Source organism: Telopea speciosissima, chromosome 2 (genome assembly GCF_018873765.1).
Source record: "Telopea speciosissima isolate NSW1024214 ecotype Mountain lineage chromosome 2, Tspe_v1, whole genome shotgun sequence".
NCBI classification, from domain to species: domain Eukaryota; kingdom Viridiplantae; phylum Streptophyta; class Magnoliopsida; order Proteales; family Proteaceae; genus Telopea; species Telopea speciosissima.
Genome location: NC_057917.1, coordinates 2,320,679 through 2,338,261, shown reverse-complemented (window position 1 = coordinate 2,338,261; position 17,583 = coordinate 2,320,679). Strand labels below are relative to the sequence as shown.

The following is a 17,583-nucleotide window of genomic DNA, read 5'->3' as shown; positions in this document are numbered from 1 at the left end:
AGAAGGTAAAGCCTAGGTAGATGCAGGGTCTCCAAGCAGGTACAATCCACCATGCACTTTACTCGATCCAATCGTCTTCCCCGAGTCCAGTTCCTGAAAAACACAATGAGTGGAAAAAAATGTCACTTTACAATTCAGGGATTTGGTGATACTGCTAATGGAAAGAAGATTAGTGGTAAAATTGGAAATATGCAACACAGATGACAGTGTAAGAGAAGGAGAACATCCAATGGATCCTTTCCCTGAGATGGAGGAGAGGGACCCACCAACAATTTTGACTTTATCTTTACCAGAAGCAGGAAAATATGTATTAAAGAGGCTGGAAGAACCTGTCATGTGATCAGTACCACCGGAGTCTATAATCCAAGGAGTGGAGACTACCGATGCACAATGACCAGCAAAGGAAATACCTGTACAAGCAAAGAAGGAACCTGAATTGGCAACAGATGTAGTAGAAGCAGCGGATGTGTTCAATAGACGCCGGAGAGCTTGGAGTTCTTCCTTGGAGAAACCAATGTCAGCAGTGGGAGCTGGAGCTACACTTTCAGTGTGAGTGGCTTTGTTTTTAGACTTAACACGACCACGTTTGGCCTCAAAATCAGCAGGCTTCCTATATAATTTCCAACATTGAGCCTTAGTGTGATATGGTTTGTAGCAATGATCGCACTTCATAGTCTCTTTGGCTGTAGCAGTATCAGCAACACTGTCAGAAGAAGGATCTGGGGTGGAGCCAGTAGCTTGTAAGGCTGATCTCTCAACTTTGGGAGTAATCATCATAGCAGCCCTAAGTTTCTCTTCACTGTGAACATAAGAAAAGGCCTCCTCTAAAGTGGGGAAAGGAAACCGACCAAGAACTTGCACCCAAATAGGATCTTAATCATCATTAAGGCCAGCCAAAAAACCATAGACCCGAAACTGATCCACATAAGAGTGATAGGCAGTAATGTCAGCAGCAGTAGTAGGTTGAAACCGAGCATAGTGATCCAATTGCTGCCATAAACACTTGAAGGCAGCATAGTATTTAGTGACAGACATCTCCTTCTGAGTAGTGTTTTGGAGTATCTTACTGATTTCATAAACTTGAGTACCACCACCTGAATGACCATAAGTTCCCTTGACAGCAGTCCATATCTGAGTAGTAGTGTCAAGGAGGAGATACTGACTAGAGAGGTCAGCGATCATAGAATTCAGAACAAAGGACATCACCATAGCATCATTGGCAGCCCATTTAGTACGAGCAGCACCTTCTTCAGTAGGCTGTTTGGTAGTGCCAGTAAGATACCAGCCATGGTCAAGGATAAGGATCTGGCCCAAATTAAATAATTCGTACCATCAAGCTTAATGGTAGCAGCATAGGGAAGAAAGTCAAGCCTAGTTTGACCATCTCCTCCAGAAGTAGCAGTAGTCATCTCTGAGTCACCCATAATTCAGCCAGGTAGGGATCGATCCACTAAATTGGAAAAATCTGATCTTCAAAAAAACTGCAGCAGATGTGGCTGATAAACAGGTCGAGTGTAGCAATATGATAAGGGAATTGTCCCTCAAAAAATCTCCTCAAGCAGGTAGCCCAAAACCTAAGATCGATATGGTGTCAGAGTTGAGATTGATAAAGGGAAAAGAGGGGCTGGAACTTGAGAGGCTTCAGTATTTGATGATGTAGCTGTGATAGATGCTGTCCAGAGGCCTGCCAGTAGTGCTCCAAGGTGAACAATCAACCTCCCAAGTCGATAGGGTTGATTTCTAAAAAATAGGAACAGTCCAAAAATCGCAGAGAATAAAAACAGTAGCTATCGTGAACTGTAATTAGGGCATACAATGTGAGGTGGGATGGAGGGCAGCAACTAGATCATAATGGGATCACCTCATTAGTGCTGCCCTTGAAGGATGGAAATAACCAAGGAAGGGGGAAGAAGAGAAAGAAGAAAAAAATCGATGGAGAAGGGTGGAAGAGAAGAACGATGGAGGGGGGAAGGTTTTGAAACCCTAGATCAGAGAACATGGCTCTGATACCATGTTAACAAAACCAGAAATAGAGGAATGCTTGAATGATCGATGTGATCAGCCAAGCCATATATTTATAACTTCAAAAATTACATCAAGGTGGCAAATATACCCCTGCCATAGCCGACATAGCTAGGCAGTACATAAAAACATAAAATAAAACACCAAAATGACTAGGGGTATTCTGGTGTACATTATTCAACAAAAAACATTTTTCACATCAAGTTGTTGAAGATCAACCTTGGTTAACTGCACATGAGATAATGTCTCTGACAATGTTCATTTTTGCTACTGGAGCAAATGTTTCCTAATAGTCGATCCCATGTGTCTGAGTGAACCCTCTAGCAACCAGCCTCGCCTTATATCTATCCATTGTTCCATTAGTCCTTTGTTTGACTGCGAAAACCCCCTTGCAGCCTATAGGTTTCTTTCCCGGAGAAAGATGCACCAAATTCCATGTGTCATTTTTTTTCCAAGGAACTTATCTCTTTCATTCATTGCTTCTTTCCACCTTGAATTAGCTACCTTGAATTAGCTAGTGCTTCCTGCCAGGTGTTAATAATGGAAACAGAGGACAACAAAGAAACAAAGACATGGAAAGATGGAGAAAGAAGGTCGTATGAAACAACATTAGAAATGGGATGCTGAGTATAAGTTCTACGGGGTTTACGAATAGAAATTGGTAAGTCAAGACTATGATCAAAAGGAGACTCACTAGGAGAAATAGGATCACTAGAAGGACTTGGATCCCGAAGTAACGACTGGTTAGGAGCAGTGGTGGTGGTAGTATTAACTTGCTTTTGTTTATGTCACGTTCCTCAAGTAAATATCTTTAAATTGTTAAGCTACCCTGGACTAAAGGCTGCTCTTGTTCCTGCCCTATTATACCCAGATGGATCTTCCACTGTAGGTGCATCCAATGAAGCAATTAAGGGCACTTCTTCACTTGCAGACTCCCCTTGAAGAGGTGCATGAGAGGGAAAATAAGCTTCGGTCTCCTGAAAGACTATATCCATAGTGACAAATATCTTTTGGTAAGTGTAGTTCAAAATCTCGCAAAATTTTGGCGATATTTCGCCAAATTTCGTATATCTCGAGCTGTCCGAGATACGATACCAATCCGAAATGGAAAAATACCATATTTCGACGATATCTCGTGAGATATCGACGAAATATCGTGGACTCACGATATATCGCGAGATATTGAAAAAGTCACGTGCAATATTTCAAATATTTTGGAAATTTCGGTTATCTCGTTTCGGAAATTTCGGAAATCTCGGTAATTTCGGTAATCTTGTTTCGAAAATTTCGGAAATCTCGGTCATTTTGGCATTTTACACCCACAAAAAAATACCATATTTCGACAAAATTTCGGTATCTCGGAAATTTCGGTCAGACTGAAACACCAAAACCAAACGAGATTTAGTACCATGTTGGTAAGGAGGATGATAACACTTATACTACTTCTGGGTGGCAGAATAACCCAGAAAAATATAATGGAGCCCCTTCGGATCAAACTTGCCACTCACATGGTGATTACGACCAAACACCACGCAACCAAACACCTTAGGGGGCACCACAAAAGAAGATGAGCCCAATAACATCTCAAGAGGGCAGAGAGATGCCAAAACCTGAGAGGGCATCTGATCAATGAGATTGGCCGCCAAGAGCACAACATCACCTCAGAACCGAGGGACAGAAATGGCGAACATGAGAGATCTAGCTACTTCCAAGAGATGACGATTCTTCCGTTCAGCCACACTGTTCTGAGATGGAGTGTCAATACAACTAGTCTGGTGTATAATTCCATGAGTAGATAGGTACGCCTGAAGAGATCCATCAATGTATTCCTTCCCATTGTAAGTCCAAAGTATCTTAACCTTGGCATCAAATTGAGTTTGAATCATCTTGTGGAACAATTGAAAACAAGAGAACACATCACTCTTTTGGCACATAAGATAGATCCAAGTGGTACAACTAAAACAGTAGATAAAAGTAACAAACCACAAGTAATCAGATGTAGATACACAATGGGCAGGGCGCCACACATCAGAATGAATTAAACCAAAAGGAATTGAACTTCTATTATCTGAAATAGAGTAGACAGCTCTAGTTCGCTTTGCAAAAATGCAAGCATCACAAAAAAAAGCTGTTTGGATTACACCTTTTTTACTAAACAAAGTAGATAAAACACCTAGAGGAGGGTGACCCAACCGACGATGCCAACCATGTAATTCCTACAAAGCAGATGCAAATGAGTCAGGGAGAGAAGCCTAAGAGCCGAAACCTAATGGAGAACTATCAATCAAGTAGAGACCACCAACCACCTTACCATTGCCAATCGTACGACCTGTCTCCAAGTCCTGGAAAAGACAATGATTCGGAAAAAAAGTTACTTTGTAGTTTAAGTCCCTTGTAAGACTACTAATGGAGAGAAGATTGGTAGAAAATTTGGGAACATGCAATACAGAGGAAAGAAATAATGAAGGAGTGCACTTAATGGTGCCCTTTCAAGAAACAGTGGAGAGGGAACCATTAGCCACACGAACTTTACTGTTACATGACAAAGGAAAATACTAAAAAAAATTAAGTGGCTGATCCTGTCGTATGGTTAGTAGCACCTGAATCAATTATACTAGAAGCAGATACGATTGAGGCACAATGGCTACCAAAAGAAATACCTGAATGGGAAGACGAAGATGGAGCAAAGGTCATTGGCAGGGCTATGGCCAAAGCCGCAGATGGTGTTGGTGAAGAAGAGTCCAGCTTGGTCATCAGATGATGCAAGGTCTGTAGCTCCTCCTGAGAAAGAGATGAATCCGTAACTGTATCCTCGGATGTAGTGTGGTGAGCCTTGGCTGAAGGAGGACGACCCTGACCATGACCCCGAGTGTCAATGGGATGCCCTTGCAATTTCCAGCACTTGCCTCAAGTGTGTCGTTCCTTCCCACAATAATCACACTTCACTGGGACTCTGTCAGATGTAAAATAATCACCAATACCACGAGAAAAACCCCCATGTGATGAATTTTGTGTGCCAGAGTATAGGGCTGATCGCTCCTGTGTCACCGGAAGAACCATGGCATTGCGACGACTATCTTCTGATTGCACCATGGCATAAGCTTGCTCAAGTGATGGGAAGGGGTCATGACTTGGAACATGAGCCTGAATCTGATCAAATTCAATGTTGAGAACAACAAGAAAATCAATGACGTGGAGACTGTCTTCCATTTTTTGAATGTAGCCGCATCAATATCACAAGTAGCTGTAAAAGACCCATATAAATCCAACTCTTACCACATGCTACGCAAGGTTGAATAATACTAGGGTAATGATAACTCCTATTGTTTGGTCTCATGAATTTTCTTTTGGAGTTCATATCATTGGACAACATTACCAACCTGAGAATAGATATCTTTGGCCGTCTTCCAGATCTTAGCAACAATGTCTAAAAGAAGGAAGCCCTTGGCTATGTCCATGGAGTTGATGAGATATGACATTACCAGATAATTGGATGTAACCCATTTATCTTGAGCAGCACCAGTAGTCTGAATAGCCACGAGAACCAATCTCGAGATAACAAGAACGTGACCACATCAAGTAATTGCTCCCATCGAGTTTGATGGAGCTGAGAGGCAATAAAGGAAAGTCACACTGATTGACTCCTTCCAGTCCAGAAGATGCGCTGGTCAAATCAGACGCCATGGTTGCTGGTTAAGTCAGGTTCAACAGAACAACACTGCACGAAGGATCCAAGAAAAAATCACCAGCAAATCCCGATTGAATGAGGGATTTAGATCATTGCGGGTGAAAAAGCCCTTGGTGGGAGATAACTCACCACTAAAGGTGAAGAGAGAAGGACAACAACGTGTGGAGAGACTGCAAAAGAGGGTGGCGCTAGTGGTGGACCTTGATGGCATTAGAACTGACAGTGGGAGAGGCAACAACGGAGACGATGGTGGTGGTGGCTAGCAGTGCTAAAACCGAGAGGAGAAGAGAGACGGTGGTGTTGGTGCTTACGGCACAAAAACCAAGGGGAGAAGGAGAGAGACAGTGAGAGAGAGAGAGAGAGTAGGGATGGTCTAGGGTTTCGTGATGGAGGGCATTAGTGTTAGGATCCCGATGTGGATCCCAGCTCTGATACCATGTGGGAATTGAGAATAATGGCTATGTCCTTAGACACCAGCCAACCTTTATTTATAATAATGAAGAGAACATTCTAAAATAGGTACAAGGACAGAAATACAACCAAAGACAAATACCCCTGAACCCATATTACAACAAAAATAGTTTAATAGGACCCCAAAGAGACACTTGATCCCTCCTTCCTTTTCATCACCAAATTCGTATTTATTCTTATGATTTCTTAAAGCATAAAAAACAATAGGAGGTTCTTAACAAATTCTACATTCACTTCACAAGATCATGTCATTAAAGAACTTCACCTCTCTGTTCCCCCTCCCCCTCCCCCTCCCCCTCCCCCTCCCTAGGTTTCATGGCATACTCCTTATGGGAAATATGATGGTTTTCCTTCATTCACTTAACTTTCTTAGTACTAATGATCTCATTGAACACTTTATTTAACCATGATAACCACCAAATCCCATGCATTATCAAAACCAAATTCTGATGTCATAATGTTCTAATTCTATCCTTGTCTCCATCTTTCTCCAAGCTTCCTTGACTTTATACAACCCAAATTTCTGGAAGTACCAACATAGTTTCTTTAATGTTTTTGATATCAAACAAATACATTACATCCATACTAAAATTTGACAACCTGAAGAACAAGGAAGCAATTTCATTTCATGTAAACAAGAAAATAAGTTGAAAAATCAACAAATTGGCCCCTTAATGAACTTTAGCCCCAAACTTGCCAGTGGGCCCGTCAAGGCAATTCCACCCAGAAGGTACTGAGTGACTCCTACAGCATATCCTTTTACAATGCTCAATACACATCCAAATTCCAATGACGTCAATGGGTACACAAAGAGGATGCTCTTGAGGGTAACGCAACATAGTTTTTTGTTTATGAGACATATAAAAACAAAATAAATTTCTTTTTAAAGGTTTTTTCTATATACCTGGACTTCAAGGTTATAAAATTTTGGATCGTGGTTCGGATCGGCAATCTGATTTGATTGCGGAAATTCTTTATTCAAACATGGCACATCACAGTAAATAAGTATTGATAAAGTGGTATTGCTATCAGATCACTAGATTGGCCCGGATTGGTTGATCCAACTAGTCGGATCCTGATTCTTGAAACCATGGTGGACATCAAACTCAATAAGATAAATTTCATTTCCTACAATGGTGATCTGGTCTTTCAAAAAGAAGCATAAGAAAGGAGGTGAATTTACAAAGACCAAATCACGTTTTTCAATTACACTTGCAATCCAAAAGTTTGATCAAAATGCTTCTACCAAAATTTGTGATATTTCAATTGTCTCAGTCAAGAGTCAAGACAACTAAAACATAAAATAACTTTACATAAGAATGTATGATTTAAATAAAAATACTACCATTACAATCTGAAATCGTGTAAACCCCTATTTTCTTCATTTTTTCTCAAAAGAATTGTTACGAACTATTGTTATACCAGATTAGCAACTCTAGTTGAATCAAACCACAAATTAGAGAAGATTTAAGAAACTCAAGCTCATAACACCAATATCTAGGAAAACAAATCTCAAAACAAGGTATTTCTAGCACCCCCCAGCCAAAAGAATGAGGTATTCCCAGACAAGCAGACTTGCACATTTTTTTTTTCCTAGTTTGATATTAGAAATCACAAGATTAGGTATTGAACGAATGAATGAATGAATATTCACATGTAGTCAGCAAATTTTCTAGAATGAAAGAGGGAAAACCAATTTCTCAATAATTTTCTTTTTTTTTTGGGGGGGGGGGTTGAATTTTTACCATAAAACTAAGATTTAAAAAAACAAATAAAAAAACGTGTGAATTTATGCATTTACAGGAATAACTAAATGCTGATCATGATTGGTAGTGCAAGCATTTCTGCCACTTTGATGTATTATATAATAGGTAATTAATACTAAGTAAATGTAATTGAGCAATACCAAAAAAAAAAAAAAAAAATACCTCTTCACCAAACGAATCCAAGTAGGGAGAAGGCCAAGGTGATTGACGTGCTGATCTTTGCAACAAGATTGTGGTTCTCTGTCACACAAAAAGTTTAGACATTTTTCAAAGGGGGAGGGGGGTGGCAACAGCCTTTAGAAGCAGTTCAGTATATCAAAATTCTGACTGGTGCCACCCACAGATTAATATAAGGTTCAGGCAAGCCCTGGGATAGGAAACTTAGGAGGTTCCAGAACGGCCCCTTCCAGGGGTAAAATGGAGTAAAAGGAGATGGAGTTTGAGCAAAGAAACCAAAAAAATTTTAAGCAGCACCAACCATACCCTGATCAAAAGGAACACTCCAATACCAGCACCACAGGCCATTGCATGCGTTTGGCAGCTGCTTTCCCTTTAAAAGTGTTAGTAACAAACATGTTAGCAACAAAATGTCAAAGCTGCATATTTGGCACAAGTTTGGAAAGAGGGCAGACCTTGGGGCAGTGGTAAGGTTGCTCTATTGCGACCTAGTGGTCATGGGTTCGAGTAGGGAAACAGCCTCTCCGAGAAGCGGGGGTTAAGGCTGCATACCTTTGACCGTCCCAAGACCCCACAATGGTGGGAGGCTGGGAGCCTCGTGCACCCGCACTGGGTACACCCCTTTTTTTTGGCAAGCATTAAAGACATAGAAAACCAACAACTAGACAGCATCGGTAAACAGAAAAGGAATAATCAACAAGAACAAACCTGCAGCATGGCTTCCAGGTTGGAGAGCATAATCTACCACAAAGCAAGCATAAAGCCGGCTCATCCTGAACAACTTCACAGTCAGGGCACTGCTGTTTAATATACCTGATAAAGCAAATAATTATTTGAATGACTTTAAACTCTGAACAAAACACAACGGAAAGGATTTCTACGCCCTCCACCCAAACCCCCAAAAGATAAGTGTAGAGGAAGTCCTCCGAATTTGTGGAGGGAAATGAGGAAAATACCTCTGCAAAAGATCCTGGTAAAGATGGGGCAGACGCATCAACTTAAATGCAACCATTGGAGCAGAGTGCAAAGCACGTCCATAACTCCGAACCTCAAACACATTGAAGAAATGATTGAACCATTTCAACACCATAGTATGCAACAATGCATCCTTGAGAACAACATCCAAAGAGGGAATTTTGAACATGTTCTCTAGCTGTTCAATTTCTTTAAGCTCCATTGATAAATCACAGGTCCTTTCCCATTTATCATTGTCTGTATGAGGAGATGACCTATCCCATACATGAGATTTATCACAAAATGGGGTTGACATCGAAGAGCTTAGCAATTTCCACAATAAAGCACACCTCCTTAAATAAGGAAAAGTAAATCTACGAATCATATCTTTTGGATGCACTGAGGAATCAGTATAATTGGAAACAAAATACTTCCGAACAATTACAGATTTCCCAATAATCTTGCATATGTTAATAATTGGGCAGTCACCAAGCTGTAAACTGCTGAGATCAAGTTGACTCCCACATAATGTAATTACTGCCTGCAATGCAATGTACCAAAAGAAGGAGAATTAGATAGAAGAAAAAGTAATCAAAATCAAAGATTTCTTGACCAAATAACCTGCGTCAAAGAATGAATTCTGAATTCCAAGATGTACCTGAATTACACATACAACGTAGAAGAGATGCACCAAAGGTATGAAAGACTCCATGGATGATAGAAATGGACGCGGAAGACAAAACAACACCAACATCAATGACGAAAAGGGGTCATGAGCTAGGACGGGATCAGCAGCTCGTTTCCAAAACTGGATGTCAGGATATATTACTCCCTTGTCAACATGTTTCAGGATAGACAACATATCACCTGTCAAGCATGGTGCCAATGAGAAGAATACAGATTTTCCTTTTAGGGGTGGGAGGGGGGGGGGGGGGAACCTTATTGACTGCCTTAGCAAGTTTGAATGAACAATTTGACTTTCATTCAGCGGATGAATTGGAATGGAAAAGGCACAATTCCTCCACGTAATGCAGTAACATATCAAGGATAATGCTGGCTACGTTTGGTTGGAAGGGAAATTAAAGGGAAGGAAAGGTAAAATTTTCAAACCAAAAAAAGATACTTTTGTAATCATTATCCCATATGATTGTATAAATTACTTAAATTTCTTACCATATTTAGCATTAATAGTTTAATACATTTACATTTATTTTTTATTTTACTTTTTAAACCAAAGGGTAATAAATGTAAAGTAAAGTGAAATTTAATAACCAAATATGGTATGATTTAGAATTGGTGATATAGTCACATGGGGTAATGGTTACAAAAGTTTCTTTTTTTGATTTGGAATTTCATTTCCCTTCCCTTTAATTCCCCTTGCAACCAAATGAAGCCGCTGTTTTAATATTTTATGGTCAATAGCCTCAATTGTAAACACAGAAATTTAGTCCAAGGAGGAGGGGATAGAATATTATTTTGGGATTGTCTTTGTCTGCTAGTATTACAAGATGAGACTTGAGGGAGACAATAATACGATGTGGAATGAAATGACTACTTGTACTACGAAGGTTGCTAAAGATGTCCTAAGAAAGCTAGTTTTAAGACATGACAAATTACCAAGGATGTAGATGATCTACAAAGGTATAAATTTGCCAAAAATGATGCTAAGAAGATTGTGGGAAAAGCAAGGACGAAGAAATATCAAAATCTTTATAACAATATGAGAAGATGGTAAAGTACTAATAAGGGATCAGGACATTAAGGAGAGATGGAAAGATTATTTACTAAATGAAAACATTTCGAATAACAGTGTCTCGAAAAACTAGGATGTATGAAGTAAAAGAAGCTTTAAGGAGAATGAAAGTAGGCAAGGCACAAGGCCTAGATGACCCCCCAATAGAAGTGTGGAAGAGCTTAGGAATCTGTGGTTTCTCTTGGCTAACCAAGCTGTTTAATAAGATTATGTTCTTCGTAGCGCTTCTCCTCCTGCTCCCTCTTCTGTCGTACGTGTGCCCACCATAAGCCTGCTTTTTTGTTTTCTTCAACTTCGTGGTAGTTAAACGTACCCGCTCCGGGTCCAACATATCTTCCAGTTCGAAATACTGGTCCATCGCGACTAACCAGTCTAAGACCTCTATATTGAGCAAGGGGGGTCTCAGCTTCCATAAAAGTTAGGGACCTCTACACTAGTCTTCACAATGACTCCACTTCCCTAAGTATCTGTGCTCCTCCTACTGCTTGCACCACATAAGGACTGCTTTGAGCACAAGGGAAAATGCCAGATGAATGGAGGAGAAGCATTGTGATTCCGATTTACAAACATAAAGGTGGAGGATAGGCATTGTGGTTCTGATTTAAACAAAAAAGTGATATTTAGAGTTGCAATAACTATAGAGGCATAAAACTAAATTAAACCGTACTATAAAATTATGGGAGAAGGTTAATGCAACCCAATTGAGACAAGAAACTACTATTACGGAGAACCAATTTGGTTTTATGCTATGAAGCTATTTACTTTAGAGACTCTGGAAAGATTTAGAGAATGTAAGAAGGATCTACATATGGTCTTTATTGACCTAAAAAAAGCTTATGACAAAGTCCCAATAAAGTTAATCTGGCGAGTACTAGAGAAGAGAAGTGTTTCAGACATAGCTGTTAAGGCGCCTAGGCGAACCAAGGCGGTCGAGGGGGTTAAGAAACAAGGCGACACCAAAGTGCCTGGACGCCTAGGCGTCACCTTGACAACTATGGCCACTTTCAGATAATTAGGTAGTGAAAAATGATGAGGGAGATTCTGCAATGCAATTATTTTACGTATCTAAGCTCAATCAGGTGGTCAAAAACAAATGTTTCAAAGAGAATTAAAATACGATGGATGAAGTGGAGAGGTATGTCCACAGTATTGTGTGATCAACGTATTCCTTTAAAACTTAAAAGAAAATTTTATAGGACAGCCATATGACCGGCTATGATGTATGGTATGGAATGTTGCGCAATTAAGAAGCATCATATAGATAAACTCAGGGTAGTGGAGATGAGAATGTTGAGATGGATGAGTGGAAAAACTAGGAAGGATCATATTAGAGCTGATTTGAGAGTAGCTCCGATACATGATAAGGTACGAGAAAGTCATTTGAGGTGGAATGGTGTTCAACGGAGGCCTTTGGATGCTCCAGCACGAAGGATTGATTTGATTCAGATTGCAAGAACTAAAAGCCAGGGGCAGACCTAAATTGACCTTAGGAGAAGTGGTGATGAAAGACATGCATAGCTTAGGTCTTGTATCAAGTATGACCTTGAATAGAGCTGATTAGAAGGCAAGGATCCATGTAGTAGACCCCATTTAGTTGGGATAAAGCTAAGTTGTTGTATTACAAGATGAGAGTCAACTTGATTGTTTGATCCTAGTTTTATAAGTGCTTAAGCAGCCCTCCAACAACTTTGGTCGCCTTGGGGCCTTAACAACTATGTCTTTTCTTACAACAAGAGAGTTAGAAAAAGAAAACATGATGATGAAAATTAAATTAATGTGCATTATCAGTTTTTCTCTAGTAGTGCCACCCCCTCCAAAACACACACACACACACATAGTTATCAAGGTGTTGCCTAGGCATTCAAGCACACATACACACACACCAAAACATAGTTATCAAGGTGTCGCCTAGGCGTTCAAGCTCCTTGGTTGCCTTGGATGCCTAGGCGGGCGCCTTGCCACCATGGCGGTGTCGCCTTGGGCGCCTAGGCGGGCGCCTTGCCACCATGTCGATGTCGGCTTGAATTTTGGCCCTCTAAAACGCCATGGTCGCCTTCCCGCCTTGATAACTATGCACCAAAAAACAAATCTTCAAAGGATGAGGTACAATTACTTATTTACCCCTTCAAATCTTCAGAGGGTGAAAACTTCCAAATGTATTCCACCCTTTTGTAACTTTCAACCCCCAAATTTAGGCAAAAGAAAACACAAAATTATATGAATAATATAATCCACAACCTAGATGTTAATCTCTTCAAATTTGGAACCAGGTGCAACGAAAAAGCAGTATAGGTTCTAAAAATCAAAACTTTTAATTTAAATCATTGAAAATTAGAACATATTTTAGGGTGGACCTTGGTGCAACGGTTAGGTTGCTCCATTGTGATCACGGGTTCGAGTCTCTGGAAACAACCTCTCTGCGACACAGGGGTAAGGCTGCATACAATATGACCCTCCCTAGACCCCTCAATGGCAAGAACCTCGTGCAAATCCTGTTAACAATTTGACCATGCCTACTGAACATTTATCTGTTTGCAATTCTTTATTTTGAGATTTACGTGTGCTCCATAAAATACTTCACTGGTAACTGAGATTATATTTCACATTCTAACTACTTATACTGGTTAGATTATAAGTCCTAAAAACCAATGCTTATTCTACCGTCTCCAATAACATCATCCAAGATATCCAACCTTTCCATGGTACTTCATAATTATTTTTTGGTTTAACGTTTATGTGCACTTCGGAGGTAATTCCACTTTTGGAGGGACCGAAGTTAGAAACTTAAGTTCCAAAATAAGGTCATCTTGTTCTCACAAGACACCAATGGCCAACCTGTGATATTTTATGTAGCACACCAGCCTATATTGGAAGCCCCTATGAGGGGGGGGGGGGGAGGGGGGGCGCTAAGATGAAACTGTTAGAGTTATTAGATGTTTTGGTCTAAGGGTATTTTAGGAACTGGTTAAGTTCTAGCAGTTCTATTATGCATTTTCTTTATTTTTCCCCTTTTTACCTTTTACCTCCCTAGGGAGGTGGATGTAATATGTTTATCATTATCAATGAAGTAATATAGCTACCCTGACACACACAACATTTACAACCGAAATATCTCTCCCTTCACTCTCTTGTTCTCTTCTTCCTCTCTTCCTCATCTCCTTCTCCTTGATCTTTTTTTCCTCCTCTTACTTGCATCCTTAACCTAAAATCCAACTTGGTATCAGATCTTTAGGTTTGAGAGTCGTATCAACCCTCTAGCTCCTATTTTTTTCCTCTTTGTGGAATCCTAGGACACAAGGGATTCCAAGGAAGAGGTTCCTATGTAAACAACCTCTGCAAAGCTGCAGAGGTATGAAATAGGTTTTATACAACCTATCTGAGTGATTGAAGATGGTCCTTGAGCTGTATTGAAGCTCCCATGAAGTTTCAAAGCTTGCCAAGCTGCTACTAGGGTTTCCGCCAGCTCCATGTTGCAGGTCCTATCTCTCCTTTGGCATGGGTTTGGATCTTGGAATAGCACACTAGGATTGTACAAGGGTGCCTATCATGCCCCATATGTCCCTCCTTGATGAATGAGGGCCTTGTTTGAGCATAGCTCATTTTCATGGAGTCACTTTTCTGCCCAGGTAAAACCGAGACTGCTGCCACTTACTTTTTTTCTTGCATTGGAGTGCCATGGAATGGGAGAAGTGATTATGAATACCTTTGTTTGAGGTCTTGAATCTTGTTTGAGATGGTGTTACTTTGGTGTTGCTCCTTGGAAGGTGTTAAAGTGAAGTTTAGTTCAGTTTTTGACTGTTTTCTTCCTTGCTGGAATCTTGTTCTTGTGCTGGAATCCTTATTTGGGTCTTGTTTGGGTTGAGTGTGCACTCCACACCTTGTTTGGAGACTTTTGTATATGGTCAAGTGCCATTTTCCCTACAATATGGCTGAGTCAGATGCTTCTGGGCTTGGTTCAGCTGATTCACAGCCCACTCCAACAGCCTGTCAGAATGTTTTTGAGAACCCACATTTTCCAGTCTATTTGTAAACTTAAATTGAACCGGTTCAAACCATGGTTCAATTTAAGTGATTTAATATTATTGGTTGATAGGGATTCTTTTTTTTTTTTAAGTGTTTTAATTCCATCCCTCCACAATTTTTAGAGGGAGTGCTTTTAGCTTGTAATTAGGTTTCAGCCTAGTAATTAAAATTCCTAGGCTGAATAAGAATGAGGCCTTTGGCCAGATTATAAATAAATAAAATCGTGGGAGGCTCCCCCATAATTCAGACTTTAAAAAAATAGTTTTCTGCCTGCTGCCATTGTTGCTGCTGCCTAGCTCCATTGTGAGTGTGCCTTGTGAGTAATATCAAGGTGAAAGGACTGGTGGATCTCCAGTTGACTCCTTGTGTCTTGTAGACCGGGAGGATCTACTACTCATCTTCTTTCATCTTATAGATCGGGAGAAGCTGTTTTCTATCTTCAAAGCTACAGCCATTGAAGATCTGCTATATAAGTAATTTACTGTTTTAGCAATCCCCTTCTTCTAATCCTCTAACCTAAGCCTATAGATCCCCATTATCATCTCCCACATTAATCCCCATCGATCCATCTAACCCTAGGTAATCTAAACTCTGTCCAGCCCTAATCCACCATCCAAATCCATCAATATCTTAAACCCAGCTCCATTAGATCATCCCCTCCACTCGCCCTTAGTTTCAGTCCCATCCCAACATTAAACCCTAAGTCCCCTCATCTCCAGTAAAACCCCAAAACCCTAAAAACCTATCTAGACCAATCCAACCAACAAAACCCTTCCATATTACATTCAAACCACCCCCTCACTGCCTCTAGCACTCGACCTAAAGCTCAGTCCAAAATTCCTAACCTAAACCCTAACATTCATCACCCTCATCTTCCCCAAAACCTGAAACCCTAATTTTCTGATTTTTAAATTCTCACTTAAACATCATTAAATCTTCACTGTTGGCTTCCTATAAACCTGCCTAGCATTACCATATAAGACTTACCCCCATTACCCTAGACCTAACCCTAAATTTACCCTAGACCAAACCCTCAATTTGACTTAACTCCCCAAATCTGCCCAATCGGCCAGCAGTTTGGAAGGTCCTGGTTACTTGGCTCCTAGTAGATCCTGTGTCTATCTAGGACTACATTACCCAAGAGCCCCAACAGACAACCCTAAACCCTAGATTCCATCATTATTCTCTTTCTAGAAACCCAGAAACCTAACCCTAAAATGCTGCAATTCAATTCCAGCACACTTTCCCCTCATTAAAAATTAACGTACCTTGGTAATGAATATTTTTATTCACCCAAAAAAAAAAAAAAACTTAACGTAACCTTCACTGATAGACTCCCTTACATCAACTTAACCTAACCCTACCATCAAACCCTAGGTTCCATTAAAACCTCACCCTAATTTGACCCAAAAAAAGCCCAATTTGACCTATCCGATTTACTAGTTCATAGCAGATCCTGGTTACTAGCTCCTACTTGGATTATCTACCAATCTAGGACTACATCATGGGTTTGTCTGTGAAACGCTGCAGGAATCAGGAGTTAGGGAAGGGGTTTACTGTGAAAACTGGAAAGCGATGGTTACTGCTGATAACCATCCAGCAGGTACGGCTGGTATCATTGAGGTAAATCAGACGGAAAAATTATAGGAAAGAAGGGAAGGAGGAAGAACAGAGAAAGGGAAATCGAGAGATTGTTAGGGGAGGCTGATGGATCCTTCGGCTCTAATACTAAATTTGTGGAGGGCCAGTTGTAGAAGAGGGAGAGACCTGAGATGGAACTCAGAGTTGCAGGGGAGAGAGGAAATCGCATAAGAAGAAAAGGGGGGGGGGGGGGGGAGCTCGCACACGCCACACAAGCTCACACTACACAAATTCAGCCTCCATTCATTCTAAAATCTGAAATTTCATACTAATACAAGCTATTTAAAAGAAGAAAACCCAACTAGCAAAGGAAACCTATTAAACTGCAAAACAAACTTTAACAAGGAAACTAAGAACAACTGAGAAACCAAATATCCTATGTAGCTAAACTTCTAAATTAAAAGATTGCATATTTCCAAAAGAAATATCTACTTATCTCCCACTAGACTAAAAACCCAGATTTGGACCCGGTTCTTGGATTTTCACTAATTTAGTGTTAATTATTTCAAATCATAATTGTTATAACAAGGTCAACATATACAAAAGCAACTAGTCCCATCAAATGTAATAGATTTTTCATTTCCATTACTAAATGTCAGAGTTTATGCAATAAGAGTAGTTTGGTCACTAGTTTAGTATCTTATTGTCTTATGTCGTAATTTTACTTTTTCACCTTTTACCTCCCTAGGGATCACTTCATGTTAGCAAATCAAATAGGGGAGAGGAATCTTCTCTCCCTAACTTTTGGCTGCACATCTTGTCTCTTCTTCTCCTCTCTTCCCTCCTCATCTTCTCTTCTACTCTTCTCACCTCCTACCTTCCCCTCTCCTCTCTTGAATCGATCCTTACACCATTTCCAACTCTAAATTGGAATAATCCATCATTCTAACATGGTTTTTCAATCAGGGCGTGCAGACTGGGTCTCTTATATCAGTAAGTTATACGAGAGAGAGAGAGAGAGATGTGTGCAGCACGGTCAGAGCTCCTTCGGAGATGGAGAAAACTGAATAATTAATGCTCCCACACCTCTCTCCTGCTTCTGATCTTTTTTCCTTTGTCTTCATATTCTTCCTTTTTTAAATTAAAGG

General features: G+C 40.3%; 1 protein-coding gene across 4 annotated transcripts in view; it reads right to left on the bottom strand.

Moving 5' to 3' along the window:
• Window positions 1–17,583, bottom strand: part of LOC122653056 (E3 ubiquitin-protein ligase PRT6-like) — a 110,399-nt gene that overhangs the window by 22,833 nt on the left and 69,983 nt on the right. For all 4 annotated transcript variants that reach the window (XR_006331695.1, XM_043846988.1, XM_043846986.1 and 1 more), the window contains exons 11-15: window positions 9,737–9,945; window positions 9,081–9,619; window positions 8,833–8,937; window positions 8,431–8,497; window positions 8,110–8,187 (exon numbers count right to left, since the gene is read on the bottom strand). Coding sequence is in view for 3 of the 4 variants with exons in the window: in XM_043846988.1 (XP_043702923.1) it covers window positions 8,110–8,187; window positions 8,431–8,497; window positions 8,833–8,937; window positions 9,081–9,619; window positions 9,737–9,945 (998 nt within the window). In the remaining variant the exon portion in view is untranslated. The remainder of the gene's footprint in view (window positions 1–8,109; window positions 8,188–8,430; window positions 8,498–8,832; window positions 8,938–9,080; window positions 9,620–9,736; window positions 9,946–17,583) is intronic.